The 19,842-nt window shown below is 40.1% G+C and overlaps 1 protein-coding gene across 1 annotated transcript in view; it reads left to right on the top strand.

The window, feature by feature from the left end:
* Positions 1–9,037, top strand: part of LOC133418534 (uncharacterized) — a 28,642-nt gene extending 19,605 nt beyond the window's left edge. The window contains exons 10-13 of the mRNA XM_061707271.1: positions 1,282–1,682; positions 2,539–2,635; positions 5,047–5,263; positions 7,370–9,037. Coding sequence (XP_061563255.1) covers positions 1,282–1,682; positions 2,539–2,635; positions 5,047–5,263; positions 7,370–7,554 — 900 coding nt within the window. The 3' untranslated portion in view covers positions 7,555–9,037. The remainder of the gene's footprint in view (positions 1–1,281; positions 1,683–2,538; positions 2,636–5,046; positions 5,264–7,369) is intronic.
* Positions 9,038–19,842: the final 10,805 nt, after the last annotated feature.

The raw sequence follows: 19,842 nt of genomic DNA, 5'->3' as shown, positions 1-19,842 counted from the left end.
ACATTTTATGAATCCCAACACCTAAATCTACATTCTGACCAAAAATTATTTGTCTCCTTTTTACGGTTTGGCCGTGAGCTCGAGTTACAAATAAAAATGTGGGTTATTTTTTACTGTTTCTCACACTCTACTGATGCTCCTGGGTCGTCTGAAATCTGTAGGAGTAGCGAACCGAAATCTGTCTGAAATTGAAAAAAATAAATTAATAAACACGCAGGATAACAATAGACGACTCGGGGTTGAAATTTCGATTCCAGTTAGGTTTATCTCTTCTCCATGTTGCATCTAGGGCTAAAGGTTTATATGACATTTTTGAAATATATTGATATATAGTTGTGGCCACGCCCCCTGTTTTTAACTTGTCTATTAGCTCATACAAGGGATGTTCAGATAACTACATCATTAGCTACACCTTGCGCCTTAAGTGCAGCCCTAATTTGCAAGTTGAAAAAAAAGCTTTATGTCTTGAAATGTGCGCAGGCCATTTTCATCGTAGATATCACTAAGTAGAGGAATTCCCCGATCTCTCCATTGTGGGAATTGGATGGTTCTGCCCCCAATTCTTAGACTAAGGCCCCGTTTCCACGTAACAAAAACGCTGGTGTTTTCATGCGTTTTGTTCGTTCGTTTGCACGAAAACGAAGCTCAAAGTCTCCAAAAACCATAATTTCTGAAAACTCCGGCCAAAGTGTAGATTTTTAAAACCTCCGTCTTCACGTTTGCTTGTAAACGGAGAGAAACGGACATTTAGGCTTCAGAACGTCACATTATGAGACAGAAACGTCACCAGCGTCATGAGTGACACCTGTGGTTACAATTAGTTTGTAACCGTCAATATTTTCTTGTATTTTACCTGTTTTATATTCTAACGTCACACTTAAAAGTAACTCCACTTCTCTGTCACTCCAAACCAAACACTCTGGTTCATCTTGGAAGTAACTGGAAGTTACTCGTGTCATTTGTTGATGTTTTTTTCCAGGATTCTGATTGTCTAGCATGACTTTATCTTCTCGTTACACTGCCCCCTGTAGGTTTGGCTGCTCATAGCACCTTAACAGATATTTATGCAGGTTCCTGGAAATGATGGGATTTTTATAAACGTAGAGGGGAAATATCCGTTTTTTTAAATACCCGGTTATGTGGAAACGTGGCCTGAAATGATTAAAGATCGGAGTGTTGAAGTGCCACTGAGTTGTAAAGTTACATAGCTTTTCAGCAGAATGCAAGTTTCTGCATGTCTTTCTGCATGTTTTTACAACTCTGGATGTTCTCTGACACCAGGACGGAGGCGACTTCATCGTCTTCAAGAACCAGATCAACTCGTTCATGAAGCCGGACGAGATCATCGTCCGCAGGAAGACGGTGAAGGTGGACTTCTCCTGCGAGTTCCCCAAGACCGTCAGCATCTCCAGCTACTACACCCTGCACAAGTCGGACTACATCTTCACCGAGTCCAGCTTCGGCAGCTTCGGCTACACCTTCGAGATCTTCCGGGACAGCAACTTCTCCACCCGGGTGGAGGCGGGCGAGTACCCGGTGGAGGTGAAGCTGCTGCAGACCATCTACATGGGGATCCAGGCCAACGCAGACCTGCCCAACGTCACGCTGTTCGTGGAATCCTGCAAAGCTACGCCCGACGACGACCCGGACAACGCCTTCTCCTACGACATCATCAAGAACGGGTCAGTAAAGAGCTTTATTCTTTATTAAAACAGTTTAATATCATTACAACGACCCGGACAACGCCTTCTCCTACGACATCATCAAGAACGGGTCAGAGCAGGGATTTATTCTTTATTAAATTCTTTAAAACAGTTTAATATCATTACAACAAATCTCTTTCCTTGAATGAAAGGGAACAGAAAGAAGACTACGTTTATTTTATCTGTCCCTTTTTCCTAAGAAATCACATTTCAATTAATGTAATAATAATAAAAAAAATAAGAAATTAGAAATTACGCAATTAAAAAAACAAACACTTTCTAATAAACGTAAGTTAAAAAAAACAACAACAGACAAACAAAATAACAAAACCAAAACTACAACAAAGTTATAAAATAACACAAAATAGCTGTCGTCAAACAAAGATAGTCGTATCCTTTTTTGATTCAAAGAAAAAAATGATGGGCCTCGGCCTCCTGGTGACATTGTAATAAATATCTGGTTATCTCTTGAATAGATACATATAAAACTTATTTAATTATTATGAAATAAATAAATAAATAATATAGATAGCATATGGGTATGTGTACATATATATATGTATGTATTTATATGTATGTGTGTGTGTGTATATATATATATATATATATATGAATCTTTATTAAAAATGGTTATTGGTGCAAACTATGACAACTGTGTCAGACCCTAGGAAGAAAAGCTGCAGTTTAGCTGGAGCTGATGGGGATCCAGATAAAACTATAAACTATAAAACTATAAATGGTGCTAAAAAGAGAGAGAGAGAAAAAAATGTTGTTTATTATTCCGGTTCTCCAGGATCAGAGGAGAGTTATTTTTAACTGTTGTTTCGTCTCTCAGGTGTCTGGAGGATGAAACGGTGCAGGTCCATTCGTCTGATCCAACGGCCTTCAACTTTGAGGTCCAAGCCTTCAAATTCACTGGAGACTTCGACCAGGTAATAATAATAATAATAATAATAATATATAACAATAATAATATATATATAACAATATAATAATACTATAATATAACATCCCATGAGATCTCATAATATAATATGATAATACACTATGAAACAATGTATCATGAATAGAATAATAATAATAACAACTAGAAAATTTCCACGCAGAAATGTGGAGAGTGCCACGGGGGGCTGCTGCCCATTTGTGTACATTGCTGCATTTTTCAGCAATAAAGGTGAAGGACTCAAAACTAAGTCTGATGACACCACACACGAGTCTTTATGTCAAACCATTCAAAAGTCATAGCATTTACTGGGGGTTATTTACTGTGTGTGTGTGTGTGTGTGTGTGTGTGTGTGTGTGTGTGTGTGTGTGTGTGTGTGTGTGTGTGTGTGTGTGTGTATGTTTGTGTGTGTACTTGGCTAAGGTCGAAGGTCAGGGGTCAAATTTCCCAGAATTCTTTGAGGCGTCTCCATTTTACAGTATATGTATGTATATATGTGTATATGAAGTCTGTACTGACTGAGTCATGTGACCAGTTCTGGCTCAGTCAATCAGTCAACAGCTGAGCTCTGGTTACCCCGGCAACAAGAACCTCTCTTCAGAACCTTCCGGTTTAGCTGTGAGAAAAACCCAGATTTTGGCTTCTGATAAGCTCTGAAATAACTCTGATTTGTGATAAAACCGTAGCTCCTAGCAGAAAAACGAAAACATCGTGAGAGACACAGAACCCGGCAGATTATGACAATCTTAATTTTATTCAGATATTCCTTAAAATGATTGAGTAAGCTCAGTGCGAAGACAGAGTGAGATTCTTTTGAAGAAAACGTTTGATTACATTACAGTGAATGGAGACTGAGACAGGTATTGGTGCCGCTCTAGCCCTTCCCGTTTAAATTTTGTGCATACCCCGCCTGTCAAAGTCACATTTTATGAATCCCAACACCTCTGTCTACATTCTGACCAAAAATGATTTGTCTCCTTTTTACGGTTTGGCCGTGAGCTCGAGTGACAAATAAAAATTCAGGTTATTTTTTTACTGTTTCTGCCACTCTAGCAACTGACATCCGCACTCTAGATTTGATGAAAAAGTGATTTCCAGTCCTCGCTTGAGTGCTCATATTTTGAAAAGTGTACATCTTAGGAAAAAACTGTAGTTTTCCTCTAGGTGACTCAGAAAAAAGGTGAATTTTTTTTTTTACCTCCTCCCATCCTCTTTGAATGGGTTTTTTTGACCGTTTTATTGGGAATAACTTCGAGACAAATGGGAATTTCAACACCAAAAGTCAGAGCACACTATTCCCGATCGAGCCGCATGTTTTGATATATGATTCGCCTGGGTCCTCTGAAATCTGAGTAGCGAACCGAAATCTGTCCGGAAAATGAAAAAAAAAAAAAAAAACTACTGTAAGTTATTAGACTATAAGCCGCACCTACATATAAGCCGCATCCGCTCTATTTCTAAAAAAATAATTAAAAAAAGATATACAAGCTGCACCTGCATACAAGCCGCATCCGCTCTATTTAAATAAATATATATTTAGCCGCAGATATTTCTGTTGTTAGATTAGATATTTACTACATGTACAGAAGGATTTTGAACTGTAAATGATGTACATGTTTGTACCTAAATAGATCTTTCCTAACAGTGTCTTTTAACACGGCAGCAACTTTGCTGATTAAAACGGGACAGAACCAAGAGAAAATAACCGCTATTTATTTATCTATTTATCTGTTTGAAATCTGCTTCTACTTCTATCTGCTAAAGAAGAAGTAGTGTATTCTTCTTTGCATTTATTTTGTCTTAGTTTTGATTCTAATTCCGGTTAAAGCGCCCCGAGCGGTGGAAGAAAAATCCACAGAATAGAACTTTTGTATAAACTGCATGTTTCAAAACCTATGAAAAAAGTAGCGGCTTATAGTCCAGAAAATACGGTAATAAACACGCAGGATGATAATAGACTCCTCTCCATTGCTATGGCATAGCTATGGAGGAGGAGTGCCTCGTGGCACTAATTAAAGCTGCAAGCAGCGATGAACGGGCCGTCCCGTGTGGAATTTTCACCAATAAATGTCAAAGACTCAAAACCGAGTCCGATGAAGCCACCATGACTCTTTATGTCAAACCATTCAAAAGTTATGACAGAAAGTAGGAACTATCAAATATGGACCAATCAGCTACTAGTATCACTTCCTGTTTAACGTTGAAGTTTGACGCGGGGCCCTAATTAGAATTGGTAGTATATATATATATATATATATATATATATATATATATATATATATATATATATATATATATATATTACAATGAGGCTGCACATGTTTGCAGTAAAAGATGGATCTGTCTGATCTGGTCCTCTCTGTGTTGATGGATCCGTCTCTGATCCTCTCTCTGTTCCAGGTTTACATCACCTGCTCCGTGATCTTGTGCGAGCCCGGAAGTCCGTTCTCCAGATGTGCTCAGGGATGTCTGAAGGATCCGGCCCGGCGACGCAGAGATCTGAACAAGGAGACGGGCGGCCACTTCATCACCCAGGGCCCGTTCCAGTTCGTTGGTCCTTCGTTGGGCGAGGCTGACGAGGAGCAGGAGCTGACGAGGGGGAAGGCCGTGGTGGCAGGTGAGATACGACCACGTCTCTGCATGTTTGTTTATTGGATGGATCCCCATTAGCTGCCGCCTTGGCCACCACTAATCTTCCTGGGGTCCATAAAGTATATAAAATATTACATACACGATAACATCTAAGACATAAATACATACAGTCATACATTCCTAGCATAACTACACTTATAACAAAAACAACAACTAGACACAAAATTCCCTGGAAATTTTGAAGTGCCACGGGACTACTGCCGGATGATTGCGATTTTGATGACATTTCAGAATCAGAATCAGAATCAGAAAAAGCTTTATTGCCAAGTCAGACATAAATCAGACGAGAGAACTTGACTCCGGTTCACACCGATGGCACCATTAATACGGACGAAAAAAAAATCCCATGGGGCCCAGAAAGCTTTTTTCCCATAAAAATTTGGGTTATTTTATGCTGTTTCTCCCACTCTAGCAACCGACACCCACACTTTTGACAGATTTGAGAAAAAAGTGATTTCCAGTCCTCGCTTGAGTGCTCATATCTTGAAAAGTGTACATTTTAGGAAAAAACTCTTTGGGTTTGGAGAGAGAAGAGAAGTTTCCCTCCGTTTTGAAGTTTCAACGACATTTCTTCGTGCAGATATGAGAGAGCTAGGTGACTTAGAAAAAAGGTGAATTTTGTTTTTTTTTTTACCTCCTCCCATCCACAGTGTGACATTCCGCGCCACATGGGAAAATCTCCCCATTAGTTTGGAAATCTGGAAATGTTTTTGCTCTTCGTGTGAAAACTATTTTTGCCATCGCTCTGAAAATTCACAGGACTGTAGTTAAATTCAGGGCCTACAACTTTCTAAATCAGTTCAGAATTTGTCGAGTAACGGTGTGCGAGTGGTGAGGCCCCAAACTTCTCCCAATGCGTTCCGGGTGGCGCTAAAAGTCGCTAATAAAAGTCATACCACTCGATTCGCGCTTACAGCTTGAGTTATGGTTCTGCGTCAAAACGACGCCGTGCCTACGGCGTGTGGTACACGTCGACGCAGACCACACGCCGTCGCTGACGCCGTCACTGACGCAGAACCATAATTCAGGCTTAAGGCCCACGTTTCTACATTTTTACTTTTCACATTTTCCGAAGCTGCGGGACAGTTACACTATATTTATACTAATACACTATAATAGCACTAATAATACCATACATTAGTAATATTTTTTTTTTCATTATGCACTTCGAGAAAAAAGTCAAAATGTCGAGAAAAAAGTCAAAATGTCAAGAAAAAAGTCAAAATTTCGTCAATATAGAGAAGAGAAATTTTGGAGAAATTTCGACTTTATTCACGAAATTTCAACTTTATTCTTGAAATTATATTTCAAAATTAATCTTGACATTTCAACTTTTTCCTCTCAAATGTTTTTTTCTCCTGCCTGGCTCTGAAACTCTTCCATATAATTCTACTAATTTCAATATCAATAATAAATTCCCAGTCTTATGGTCTGCAGCATTAGTTGAGCCTTAAGTCGTTTTTTAAAAGTTAATTTATTTTGTGAGCCAGATATGTGAGGAGGTAAAGAGTTCCAGGACATTATAGAAGGATAGATAACTGAGTGTTTGAGTAGATTAGTTCTACAGTTGGAGGTATCAGGTATGTCTGGTGTCATGGTTACGTCTGTCTCTAGTATTTAGTAATTGGTTGAAGAAATATTCAGGTGTCTGATTGAATATGATATTTCTAAAGAACATCAGGATGTTGTAGCTTAGTTTAACTTCAACTGTGAACCAGGAAAGTCGGGAGCAGATCCTCTGTATTTGTACGTGTTGAGCAGTGAAGTTCCGTTCTAGCCGCTCTGTTTTGAACCAGTTGCAATTTCTATATTTGTTTCTTTGCTGCTGCAGAGCATATAAATATAACAGTATTGCAGATAACAGAAAACCAAGGACTGTATTACCTGACTGATCATAGGGGATGACAAATAACACTAGGGTCACTTTCTAATCAATGCTAAACCTCTTCCTATTTTGGACACATATGTGATCAGACCATGACAACAGTTCATCCAACGTTACACCCAGTAGTTTGGTTTTCTTGACCTGTCCATCCGTCCAGAAACTAAACGATGTCTCTGTGTGTTTCAGCGTCTCCAGAGCTGCGATCAGGAGAAGGTTGGGGGTTCAGATCCGTCCTGACGTCCAACGTCACCGCTGTGGTGTTTGGCTGCGGTTTCCTGGTGTCTCTGGTTCTGCTAGCGGTCGTCGTCCGTCACTACCGCCGCAGGAGGAAGACCGAGGATCGCAACCATCTCATCGAGTCCGAGAGCTAAAGTGGTCGCTACGACCGTCTCAAATATATATAATATATATACGTGTGCATCTTGTAATTCTGGGTTTATCTGGGAGAAATGAAGCTTTAGCAGGTTATCGGTTGAATAAAAAGGGGTATTTTCCAGCATCGTCCACAAGCACAAACACACGGTTTTATGAAGGATGGTAGTCTCAGTTAGGCCCCGCCCCATAAAGGGGGCGGGGCTATGAGTGCTATGAGTGCTATTGTAAATGGGAAGCGGGATTATATAGCACTATTATCATATATTAACTATTACTATTGTCATATATGAACTATTATTGTTATTTACAGTCTGAAAGAGAGCCGTAATTCACCGTTAAATGTTTGGTACGGTGATTTCTGAGTGGGTTAAAGAACAGGATGCTGCAGCCAGATGATCTTCAGGGGGGGCAGTGGTGGAGCCGGTAGCCCAGAACCGGTAGCCCAGGTCTGGTAGCCCAGGTCCAGGTCCGGTAGCCCAGGTCCAGGAGAACATAGGTAGAATAGAATAGAATACTTTATTTATCCCCCGGAGGAGAAATTCAGTCGTGCAGCAGCCAAAACACACACACACTTTATACAAAAAATTTTAAATAGAAATAACCAATAAATAAATAAATAAAAAGTAAAAATAAAAATAAATAAAAAGATATATAAATAAAAAAATAATAAAAAGAGCAATATAAAAATTAGAAAAAGAGTATGTACAAGAGAAAAAAAATAGTAAACACCAAAAAAAATGGATAATATTTACAAAAAATGTACAAATATTTTCAAAAATACTTAGAGTTATGGCACTTTTACACTAGTACCTACTCAGCCCGACTCGCCTCGGTTTAGCACTTCTCCACTAATGGTGGAAACGTGCAGCCGAATAAATCCTGTTAGGTATTTACTCTGCTGAGGTTCTAATGTTGCTTCTCCACTACGGGCCGAGGCGGGTCTAAAACTGAGTAGAGGCTATAGTATCTACTCTGTCGAGGTTCTAATGCACTTTTCCACCCTATGAATTGGGGTAGAAGTGCAGCCGAGTAGGTACTTTTTTACGGTATCTACCCTGCCGAGATTCTAAGCGGCTGAGTCGGGCTGTGACATCATCACACTCCAGGCCACTGATTGGTCGGGGGGTTGGAGTCAGACGTTTGAGTCAGGAAGAGAGAATCAGCGCAAGAGCAGCTCGCTGTGATTTTATTCAACAGGCAATGGAGGCAAAAGTCTGTTTAAACCAACTCTGAGGTGCAGATGTTCATAAACCTGGTGCTGAGGAGAGAATTAAAAAGATCTAGAGGAGATAAGGAACCACCAGATCCAGGAGAGAATTAAAAAGATCTAGAGGAGATAAGGAAACACCAGATCTACCAGGAGAGAATTAAAAAGATCTAGAGGAGATAAGGAAACACCAGATCTTCCAGGAACTCTGTCTCTTCGTAGCTTCTCGCGGCTCCAGCTGATTTCTCAGCAGCACTGACACAAAATAAAAAGCGTCGCCACTTGAAGCTTCTCTCACTCTCATTTTTGCTACGGCTGATCTGGTGTTGCAGAGAAACGAGGGCGAGTCAAGTGGAGGCGAGACGAGGCGGTACTAGCGTAAAAGCGCCATTATACAGGACGTAGTAGGGGACGAGAGCGAGTTCTAACCCAATAATATAATTTTTGGAAATTTCCCCTCTGGGGGACTATTAAAGGATTTCTTATCTTATCTTATCTTAATAAACCCGACACGGGGGAGTGTAGGACTCAGTTTTAGACCTCTCATGATCAATGTTATGTTATGTTACGTTATGAATCTTTATTTCGGCTTGTACACACTTTTTGCAGAACAAGATGAAAAGGAAAGAAAAAAAACAACATTTCTTTGCCGAAAAATCAATGGTTTTAAGACACAGTTACAAAACAGGAAACCGAACCTCAAACAGGTTCTAGTTTAGGCTTTAACTTGGGTTGTTGGGGGCGTTGGGGCGTGTTAGCGTGTTAGCATCATCTCATCTCACTCATCTACCATCAAGAACAAAGCTAAAGCGTATATTCAAATCAGAAACCAGAGTTACGAGGAAGTAGACGGGACAGACTCCGCCCTGCAATCACCAGCAAACCGCCAAGTGAAACAGTGAAACAATGAAACAATAAAACAGTGAAACAATAAAACAAAGCTTTCGTGCTGCTGGAGTTTGGAAACGGACCAGAGGAATCCGGTCCTGGAGCAGGTTTGGGTTTTCATGCGGTTCATCACAGTCGTTGTGCCAAACAAATCCACCTTCACACTGGTTATTCTGCATTTTTTAATGGCATCTGTCAACATAACCATAATTATTCTGTTCCTCACAAAACTCAAAGTGTGGGAGGTTTGTTTGGTTGAGGAAGAAATCTGATCATGTTTATGCTCTCTGTAAGAAATCTGTCAGTAATCTGTCCTTTATGTGTGTGAATATATGATGTCAGAACAAGATGATGGTGAAAAGCTGTTTCTCTAACAATAAAAACTGGAAGGGGAACGTTTACGTTTTAATCGCATGTTAATAAACTGGTTGCATGGTGGGGTCGTGGAGGGTTTTATGTGCATAAATCACTCTGGTAGGAACAGGTTTCCTGTTATTCTGCGTTTGAGTGAACTGTATCTGCGGACGGACAACAGCGACGTGGAACCGATTAGACCAGGGAAGAACCAGAGATGGATGGATCCAAACGTCCTGCAGGTTTAGATCTTCCTCAAACCTCCACGTCCTTCAGTCGCTTCAAACCAACAATAAAACAAGAGCAAAACATCCCCAATAAAGTGCTGCCAACATATATATCACTGATTCTTGAGAGTAGGGACAAAACATGTCCTACATAGAAAAGTCTAATTTATATTGAAAATCAAGAAATGCATCATGGTTTACATACTTACAAAGTGAAATCTAAAGGAACTGTGTATACATATGTTCTTTTATAACGCATTTTACACTTTTTCTGTGTGAATTTGTTTAAATGTCTGGTCTGTAGTTAAGAGGTCCATGTTATTATACCTGTCCTCAGCAAGAGGTCACAGTATTGACCCACCCAAAAAACCTTTAAAAAACTCTATGAGTGTGCAAATATATATATTAAATAACAAAGAGTGGTCTTAACTAAATAAAACAATACATGAAGTGAACTTCAAACAATATTTCCCTAAAATCCTGCCTATCAAAGTTCTGTCCTCAGTTTCTGTCAACTCCGTCAGATTCTTTTACAATCCTCACTAAATCAGGAAATAGAATGATCAGCTATTTCCCTGAGGAGCCTTTTCTCTCCCTGCCTGTTCTGAATGCTATGCTAACACTCATACTCTGGTAGCTTTAATGCTACGCTAACACTCATACTCTGGTAGCTTTAATGCTACGCTACCACTCATACTCTGGTAGCTTTAATGCTACGCTACCACTCATACTCTGGTAGCTTTAATGCTACGCTACCACTCATACTCTGGTAGCTTTAATGCTACGCTACCACTCATACTCTGGTAGCTTTAATGCTACGCTACCACTCATACTCTGGTAGCTTTTACAGTTTTTGATATTTTAGACAAACAATGTTGATATTCCTCTGGTCACAGCTGGAACATCAACACCGTCTCTCTGTTATGATAATGTTTTTAAACAGTAGTGGATTGAATTAAGGTATTTTAGTAGGTTATTGAGACAGCTAACAACTGAGGAAAAACCAGCTAGCTGCAGTGAACAATGCATGTTTTGGCGGGAAAATACATTCCCTTTCGTCGACTCCGTCAGACGTCGACTCCGTCAGACGTCGACTCCGTCAGACGTCGACTCCGTCAGACGTCGACTCCGTCAGGTTCTACACCTGACGGAGTCGACATGTAAGCTGACAGAATTGAAAAATCCAGCTATAACCTCTTAATATCATACATGTTCAGACATGTTTCATTATTAGCATTTTGAGCAGTATTGTTGTTAAAGAATTTCAATTTAAAATTTGAATCAAGCAGTCACACACACACACACACACACACTCTCTCACACACACACACACACACACACACACACACACACACACACACACACACACACACACACACACACACACACACACACACACACACACACACACACACACACACACACACACTCTCTCACACACACACACACACACACACACACACACACACACACACTCTCACACACACACACACACACACACACACACACACACACACACACACACACACACACACACACACACACACACACACCACTTAAAAAAGAGAATTTGCAGTATGTTTATTATTTTTATCTGATTTATGTTTAATATAAGACAAAGAGTAGTTAGTTCTTCATGTTTTGTCTCTTCCATCTGTTTAAAAACATATTTGTTCATTAATCAGTAATACACATCAGTTCTTCGTCAACACCGTCAGACGTATGTTTTTGTTAATTTTTTAAAGTATTTTTTATTCTTCGTTCAGTCTATTCTAGTCTAGTCTAATCTAATCTACATCCTTTTAAAATTAATCACAAAGATTGAAAATGCTGACATTTACAAATCTGGATTTTCAGAATAGTGTGAAATCACAACATAAGTTTATATATTGTGTTTTTTTACATATCCGAGTAACTAAACACTAGACCGACAAACTTCAGGACTTTAGATTCTTGTTGGACTGGAAGAATTAAAATAGTAAACTTTTGAGTGTGTCTGACGGAGTTGACACAAATCAAGTTCTAAAGTAAAAAGTCTCTCCCTCACTATTTGCAATATTTATTGAACCTTTGAATTCTCTCCCCATTTCACTCATGGGTAGAATAGCCACCATTAAAATGATGGTTTTACCAAAAGTAAATTATTTTTTCTCAATGATACCATTCAAACCCCCTCTTTCTTGGTTTAAATCATTGGACTCATATGTATCAAAATTTCTGTGGAAGAATAAAACACCACGTATTAGTCTAATGACATTGCAAAAACCAAAGAATATGGAGGTTTAGAGTTACCTAATTTTCAGTATTACTTCATAGCCAATAAATTACAGTATATTGTAAAATGGTCAAAAGATCATCCTTTATAGTCAATGGCTGGACTCAGAGCAAGTGTTTTGCAATGAGCTAGAAATCTCAGAGTTACCATTTATTAGTCAAAGCATCAAACATCATCAATGTTTCAAAACTATTAATATTAGCACAACTCTGTCAGCTTGGTGGGAATTTCTTACAGTAGCTAAAAATTCACTTTTTCCATGTGACCGTACACCCATCTGGAACAACCCAGACATCCTGAAAATATCTGCTCACAGTGCACAGAGAACACCCCTGATAATTATATGCATGCTTTATGGTTTTGTACACTGGTACGGAGGTTCTGCACGGAGATTTGTGAGGATTTATCCACATGGATCAACTACAGAATCCCAGTGTGCCCCACGATATGTATATTAGGTCACCTGGGAGATATTCAAATTGAACCTAACTGGACACACCGGGTTCTCACTGCCTTATGTATCGCAAAGAAAACCATTCTAGTGAATTGGAAACAAAAGTCCAGTTTATGTATCAACCACTTTAGGAATCTTTTATCAGATCACATCAGTAGTGAGATAATATCTGCCTCCACTGAACAACATTCTGCTGAATCGGGGTGGAGCCATTCTCAGGAGTCTATGTGTTATGTTGTCAGTATGAATGGAGGGATGCTGGACCATTTCCCCCTCCACCTGGGGGATACTTAGTTCTGGAGGGGGGGGATTATTGTCAGTATGATACCCTTACCTCCCCCCTCCCTGTTTTTATGGCATTAATCACATGCACTCAACACCAGGGTCGGGAGGGGGTCCCACATCACCCGCGTTCCCTCGCCTGGCGGGGCTGGTGCTGGACCCCCCCGGGGAGGGGGAAACGGTGCTGGACCCCCCCGGGGAGGGAAACGGTGCTGGACCCCCCGGGGAGGGGTAAACGGTGCTGGACCCCCCCGGGGAGGGAAACGGTGCTGGACCCCCCGGGGATGGAAACGGTGCTGGACCCCCCGGGGACGGGGAAACGGTGCTGGACCCCCCCGGGGAGGGGGAAACGGTGCTGGACCCCCCGGGGAGGGAAACGGTGCTGAACCCCCCGGAGAGGGGGAAACGGTGCGTGAGTGTGTGTCTTTGTCGGTGAGAATGCGGTATGGAAGGGTCCTGCCATGGCAGGACAACATACAACATTTATATATTATTCTTTGTTATAGTGGCTAAATTATGCGTTTTTGTCGCGCAAGGTACTGTTGGTTACTGTCAGTTTGTTAAAGCACGTTTTTAACACTGTTTTAGCAGTGTTTTAATGAGGTTTTAATGGGAACACCACGGATATTGTACAATGCGAATCAATAGATACCGTTGTCGTGATATATACACGGATATGACATTATTATTACCTATATATTATTCTTTGTTATAGTGGCTAAATTATGAGTTTTTGTCGAGCAAGGTACTGTTTGTTACTGTCAGTTTGTAAAAGCATGTTTTTAACGCTGTTTTAGCAGTGTTTTATTGAGGTTTTAATGGGAGCACCACGGATATAGTACTATGCGAAGTCAATGGGATCCGTCACCCGATTTGTCATACCATTGAATGAAGGACAAAACAATAACAATCATCCCATAGATATGGGCCAGTAGGGCCCTACTCTACCTACTAGTAGGCGCAGGAGACTGTTATCGCCCCTTTCTATGGCTAACCTCATGTTATTAATGCTTGCTATGGAGCTCACACCTCATTATCGCCCTTTTCTATGGCTAACCCCATGTTATTAATGCTCAGTAGGCACAGAAGTTTTGTTATGAAGCTAACACCTCACCTCCCTTTATTATGTATTTAGCTAGAATTTTAAAACCTGAACAATAGAATTCAACGTAAAATGCCGGATCTTGTCCATTAAAAACAATACTTTTTGGAACATAGTGTAATGACCACAGATAAGATAAGGCCTTGCCCGCCTGGGCAACACATCAGCATTTGGCCGACTGGTTAGTGCAGTTGACTGTGGTCTGGGAGACTGGTTAGTGCAGTTGACTGTGGTCTGGGAGACTGGTTAGTGCAGTTGACTGTAGTCTGGGAGACTGTGGTTCGAGACATGCTCTGGGCACGACTTGTTCGCCACAGTATTTTCCTCATTGTGTTATGGTTTTCTTTTAATATCTTTAACATTTCTAAACACAAAAACACGAAAGTGTCCTTGATAATCCAATAATCCAATAGGTTCATGTTAAGGACATCCATTTTAATTAGTTCTCCTTCGATTATGACATGTTATTAATGCTCAGTAGGGACAGGAGGTTTGTTATGTATTGTTATGAGGCCTATTTCGTGTCTATTTTTGCACAGTTCACTAACGCTTTGAGCTAGGAGGCTGAAATTCTAGACTCTGTATCAGGAGGTGACTCTCATCCACTGTGCCGAGGTCCAGACCCATGCGACCTTCGGAAGTGCCAAAGGTCACCGTGTGTGGTGCCTTTTTCAGGCCTTTTTTGTGTGTTTTTTGAATAATTCACTAACGCTTTGAGCTGGGAGGCTGATTTTTGACTATGTTGCAATGCAGAAGGCCCTTTGCTAGGATATTTTGGTCCTGTGGCTGTACGACTTCCACAGAGCTAATTGGCATTGCAGAGGGTTCACAGAGTTGAGACTTGGCAAGCCCAATCTAGGCCCCATATGGAGGCCACAGGTCAAGTTTTACTTGGTTTGGTCAAATATTTTGGCAACGGTGTCCGTTCGAATGTTGGAAAAGGTGACGTTTCAAAGTCCCGCGCATTGAAAAGTACAGGAAAAAGAAAGAAAACGTCTGTCTGATCAGGGGATGCAAACAACATATACAAAATTCAGATTTCTATGACTTCTGCAACAGTGTTTCCTCCAAAACTTTCTGGATGGTTAGGAGGGTGTAAAAAACCTCTAGCTCTGAGAGCCTCCTGACTAATGGAACAGGGCCTATTTTGTGTCTTTTTTTGCATAGTTCACTAACGCCTTTAGCTAGGAGTCTGATTTTTTTTCGCATAGTACTATATCCGTGGTGCTCCCATTAAAACCTCAATAAAACACTGCTAAAACAGCGTTAAAAACATGCTTTTACAAATTGACAGTAACAAACAGTACCTTGCGCGACAAAAACGCATAATTTATCCACTATAACAAAGAATAATAAATAAATAATAATAATGTCATAATCCGTGTATATATCACAACCACGGATCCCATTGACTTTGCATAGTACTATATCCGTGGTGGTCACACGGAATTATAGCACTTTCCGTGTTGGTACCACGGAAAATAGGTCGTGGGCATTTCACGGATTTTTGTGAGATCAGGTTGCTTTGCATAGTACTATATCCTTGGTGCTCACATTAAAACTTCAATAAAACACTGCCAAAACAGCGTTAAAAACGTGCTTTTACAAACTGACAGTAAAAATCAGTACCTTGCGCGACAAAAACGCATAATTTAGCCACTATAACAAAGAATGATATATAAATAATAATAATGTCATAATCCGTGTATATATCACGACCACGGATCCCATTGACTTTGCATAGTATTATATCCATGGTGCTCCCATTAAAACCTCAATAAAACACTGCTAAAACAGCGTTAAAAACATGTTTTTACAAACTGACAGTAACAAACAGTAACTTGCGTGACAAAAACGCATAATTTAGCCACTATAACAAAGAATAATATATAAATAATAATAATGTCATAATCCGTGTATATATCACGACCACGGATCCCATTGACTTTGCATGGTACAATATCCGTGGTGCTCACACAGAATTATACCACTTTCCGTGTTGGTACCACGGAAAATAGTGGTGAGAGGTCGTGGGCATTTCACTGATTTTTGTGAGATCAGGTTGACACACACACATACAGCCACTAAGTCATATACATATACACACACACACAGCCACACAAACATATACATACACACACACACACACACACACACACACACACACACACACACACACACACACACACACACACACACACACACACACACACACACACACAGACACACACACACACACACACACAAACACACACAAACACACAAACACATAGACATACACGCTGGCTTGTTCAGGTCTGCATGTTTGCTCTGTGGTTTTTGGGGTTATTTAGCGGTAGCTAGCCTAGCCTAGCTTAGCTCAGACTGTGTTCGGATCTCGAGATTTGGGTTGATTGCTGTTCGTGTTTTGGTCGGCTCCGTGTCGGTTTTGTCGATTTTGTGTTTTGTTTGTGGTTTTTGTTGCAGATTTCCAGTGTTCGACGTGAGGCATCATATACACATACGAACTCACTGGGTTTGTATGTGTATATGTATGTATGTGTATGCATATGCATGCGTATATATATGTATATATATTAAATATAGTAATAATGCACATATATATGCCTTAGGTTTTTACCAGCATGGTATCAACCATTAATACGTGGGCAGACAAGGTAAAAAAAAAAAAACCCAGCAAAGGGAGCCAACCTTTAGTTAAATCAGTAATTACAGGTTCAGATGAAAAGGAAAGAGCCGCCAGGAAGTTCATGCCTCTCGTACCTGCAGCCGGCAGGATCAAGCTCTGGTTCCACCTCTCTGACACCTGAGAAAAGCCTGCATTACATACCTGATTATACTTGATAACACCTGATTATCTGGCTCAGATTGGGCGGGTCTCTGTAAATAAAGAACTACAATAGTTCATTATCTGGAACTAAGTGCAGGTACTGGAAGGAAACCTGAGTTTAGTGCTTGATATTGGATATATTAATGATATTATTGATATTGGTAACTGACATCTATACAGGATGCAGGTCTGGGTCAGAAGAAACAGAAACAGAAAACGTTCTAAATAGATTCGTTTTTCAATCACAGAGAATCAAACAGCAGAAATATCTGGGAGGGAATCCGTCAAAAATTATAAAGATCGTACGCTTGGTGACAAGTTTTTGATATTTGGCATGGTGTTAGTTATGGACATAAGGTTTTCAAAAACAAATGGTGACGCCCCCTAGTGGCCGGTTTGCAGAACATTCTAAATGTCTCCTGCCAAAAACACCAAAGGTAATTTCTCAGCTTCTCTTAGTCCTAGATTGTTGTTCATTGTCACTTTCTCTACTTTTTTGGTGCTAGGAATTCAATTCTGAGATACATTTCCTATTTCAAGGTCATGTTGAAGGTCAAATTTAATTTTCAAGGTCATTTTTTGCCCAAAAAACTCCATATCTCTAGAATTAAGTCACATAGAAAGATTATAGGGCTCTAGATCCATATTTTCACCCCCAAGGAAATGCAGTTTTCTGTTTATTGGACAGGTCACTATCACTGTAGTGTCAATAATCTCATTCATTCAGGTTTAAGATGAACAGAATCTCAGCACTAAGTCACAACGAAAGCATGATCTTTGATCAACAGAGTTGCTACTAGGGGGACATTTTCCCAATTTGTTTGCGGTGGTTTTTGAAAACCTTATCTCCATAACTAACATGACAAATATAACAATTTGTCACCAAGTGCACAATCTTTATGATTTTTGACAGATTCCCTCCCAGCTATTTCTGCTGTTGCTTTTCTGTGATTGAGAAACTGATCTATTCAGAACAGGTTTTTCTGGTACATTTTAACATCACACGCATCAAAAAAGAAGAGAAAGAAAAAGTAAAGAACCTCAAAGCCACAGTCCTTAAACTAATAAAGGTGTGGTGTTGATTTGAATTCCATTAGGCTGAATCACTGGATGAAATAAACTTTGAACCAAAGAAAACAAAGCATGTTCCACTTAAACAGTTTACCGCGCTAGGAATGAAACAAAACTGCATTTCAGTGACACAAACACGCCCAGGATTTATTTATTCTTTATTTCATTCATTGATAAAATAAAACAACAAACAATTGAATATAAACATAAACGTTCCTAAATTCTGAATGAAAGGGAGCAGAAACAAGAAGAATCTTATTTAATCTGCCCCTTTTTCCCAAGAAATCAATTTACAAAGAACGTAAATTAAAAAACAACAACAAAGTAAACAGCAAACTAAAATAAAATAAAATATCTGCCGGCGACACAGACACACACATTCCTTTTTAGTTCCCAAGTTACAATTCAGTTAATCCCATTCAACAACAACAAACTATGTTTATACTGTTCATGACGATGGGGATGTCAATCAAACTAACTAACATATTTCATTGTATTTTCTTAACATACTGGTTTTAATTGTTCTTTTGAATAATTAGGGCCCGAGCACTTCGAACACGAAGCGAAGGCCGTATTGTATCTGTAGGAATTGTTCTCGTTCTCGTTTTTATTTTTCTGATGAAATAAGGGTCTTTTTTCCCCCTAAACTGCCCCAAAAGTCACCAAATTCTGCACCAATCCAGTCCTGGTGATAAATGTGATATTTAATGGTTTGCATTAATGGGCGTGGCCTAATGGCTCAACAGCGCCCCCTAGAAAACTTTGTTCCTCAAGCCCCATAATACGGTTTGACGTACATGCACGAAAATCGGTACACACCTGTATCATGTCACAACTTAAAGAAAAGTCTCTTGGAGCCATGGCCCAAACCCAACAGGAAGTCGGCCATTTTGAATTAATCATGTAATTTTGGCGCAATTTATGCCATTCCTTCGGCTGTTAATGCGGCCCGAACCGTAACGTGCACCCAGATATGTTATACATCAAAATGTGCGTCTCCATCCTGCGACTACGCGCATTACTTTTCTCTTTCAAAAGTGTTACTGTGGCGATGCTAGACGCCAAAAAGCGCAACCCCCCCCTTTATCTGATTGGTCCATATTTGATAGTTCCTACTTTCTGACATAACTTTTGATTGGTTTGACATAAAGAGTCATGGTGGAGTCATCGGACTCGGTTTTGAGTACTTGACCGTAATTGGTGAAAATTGCAGGCGCGAGGGCCCGTTCAGCGCTGCTAGCAGCTTTAATGTTTGATTTGGTTTCTTTCTTCAGATTGTTCCATCAACTGATTCCTGTCACAGAAACACAACGTTCCATCAAGGATGACCCTTAAACGATCCAGTTCAACCTTATTGTGACAGGCGTCAGCTGGGACGTAGCTTTTTTTCTGGTAGCACTTCTCATTAACCTCAGGAATGTTACGTTTCAATATATATCTGCTGCGGTTCGAAAAAACGATACCTGACAAATATTTTCCTGGAACCTGAAACCAGTTCTGCGGCTGTTGCATTGTTCTGGGCCGGGCAGCACATACCTCCAGGAGTTACCTGTCCTCTCAGGTAGGTATATAAGATGCTGCAGGTGGATGAGGT

This window comes from Cololabis saira, chromosome 2, assembly GCF_033807715.1.
Source record: "Cololabis saira isolate AMF1-May2022 chromosome 2, fColSai1.1, whole genome shotgun sequence".
Lineage (NCBI taxonomy): Eukaryota > Metazoa > Chordata > Actinopteri > Beloniformes > Belonidae > Cololabis > Cololabis saira.
The sequence above is the reverse complement of the archived record's forward strand: the minus strand, read 5'-3'. Positions and strand labels throughout refer to the sequence as shown.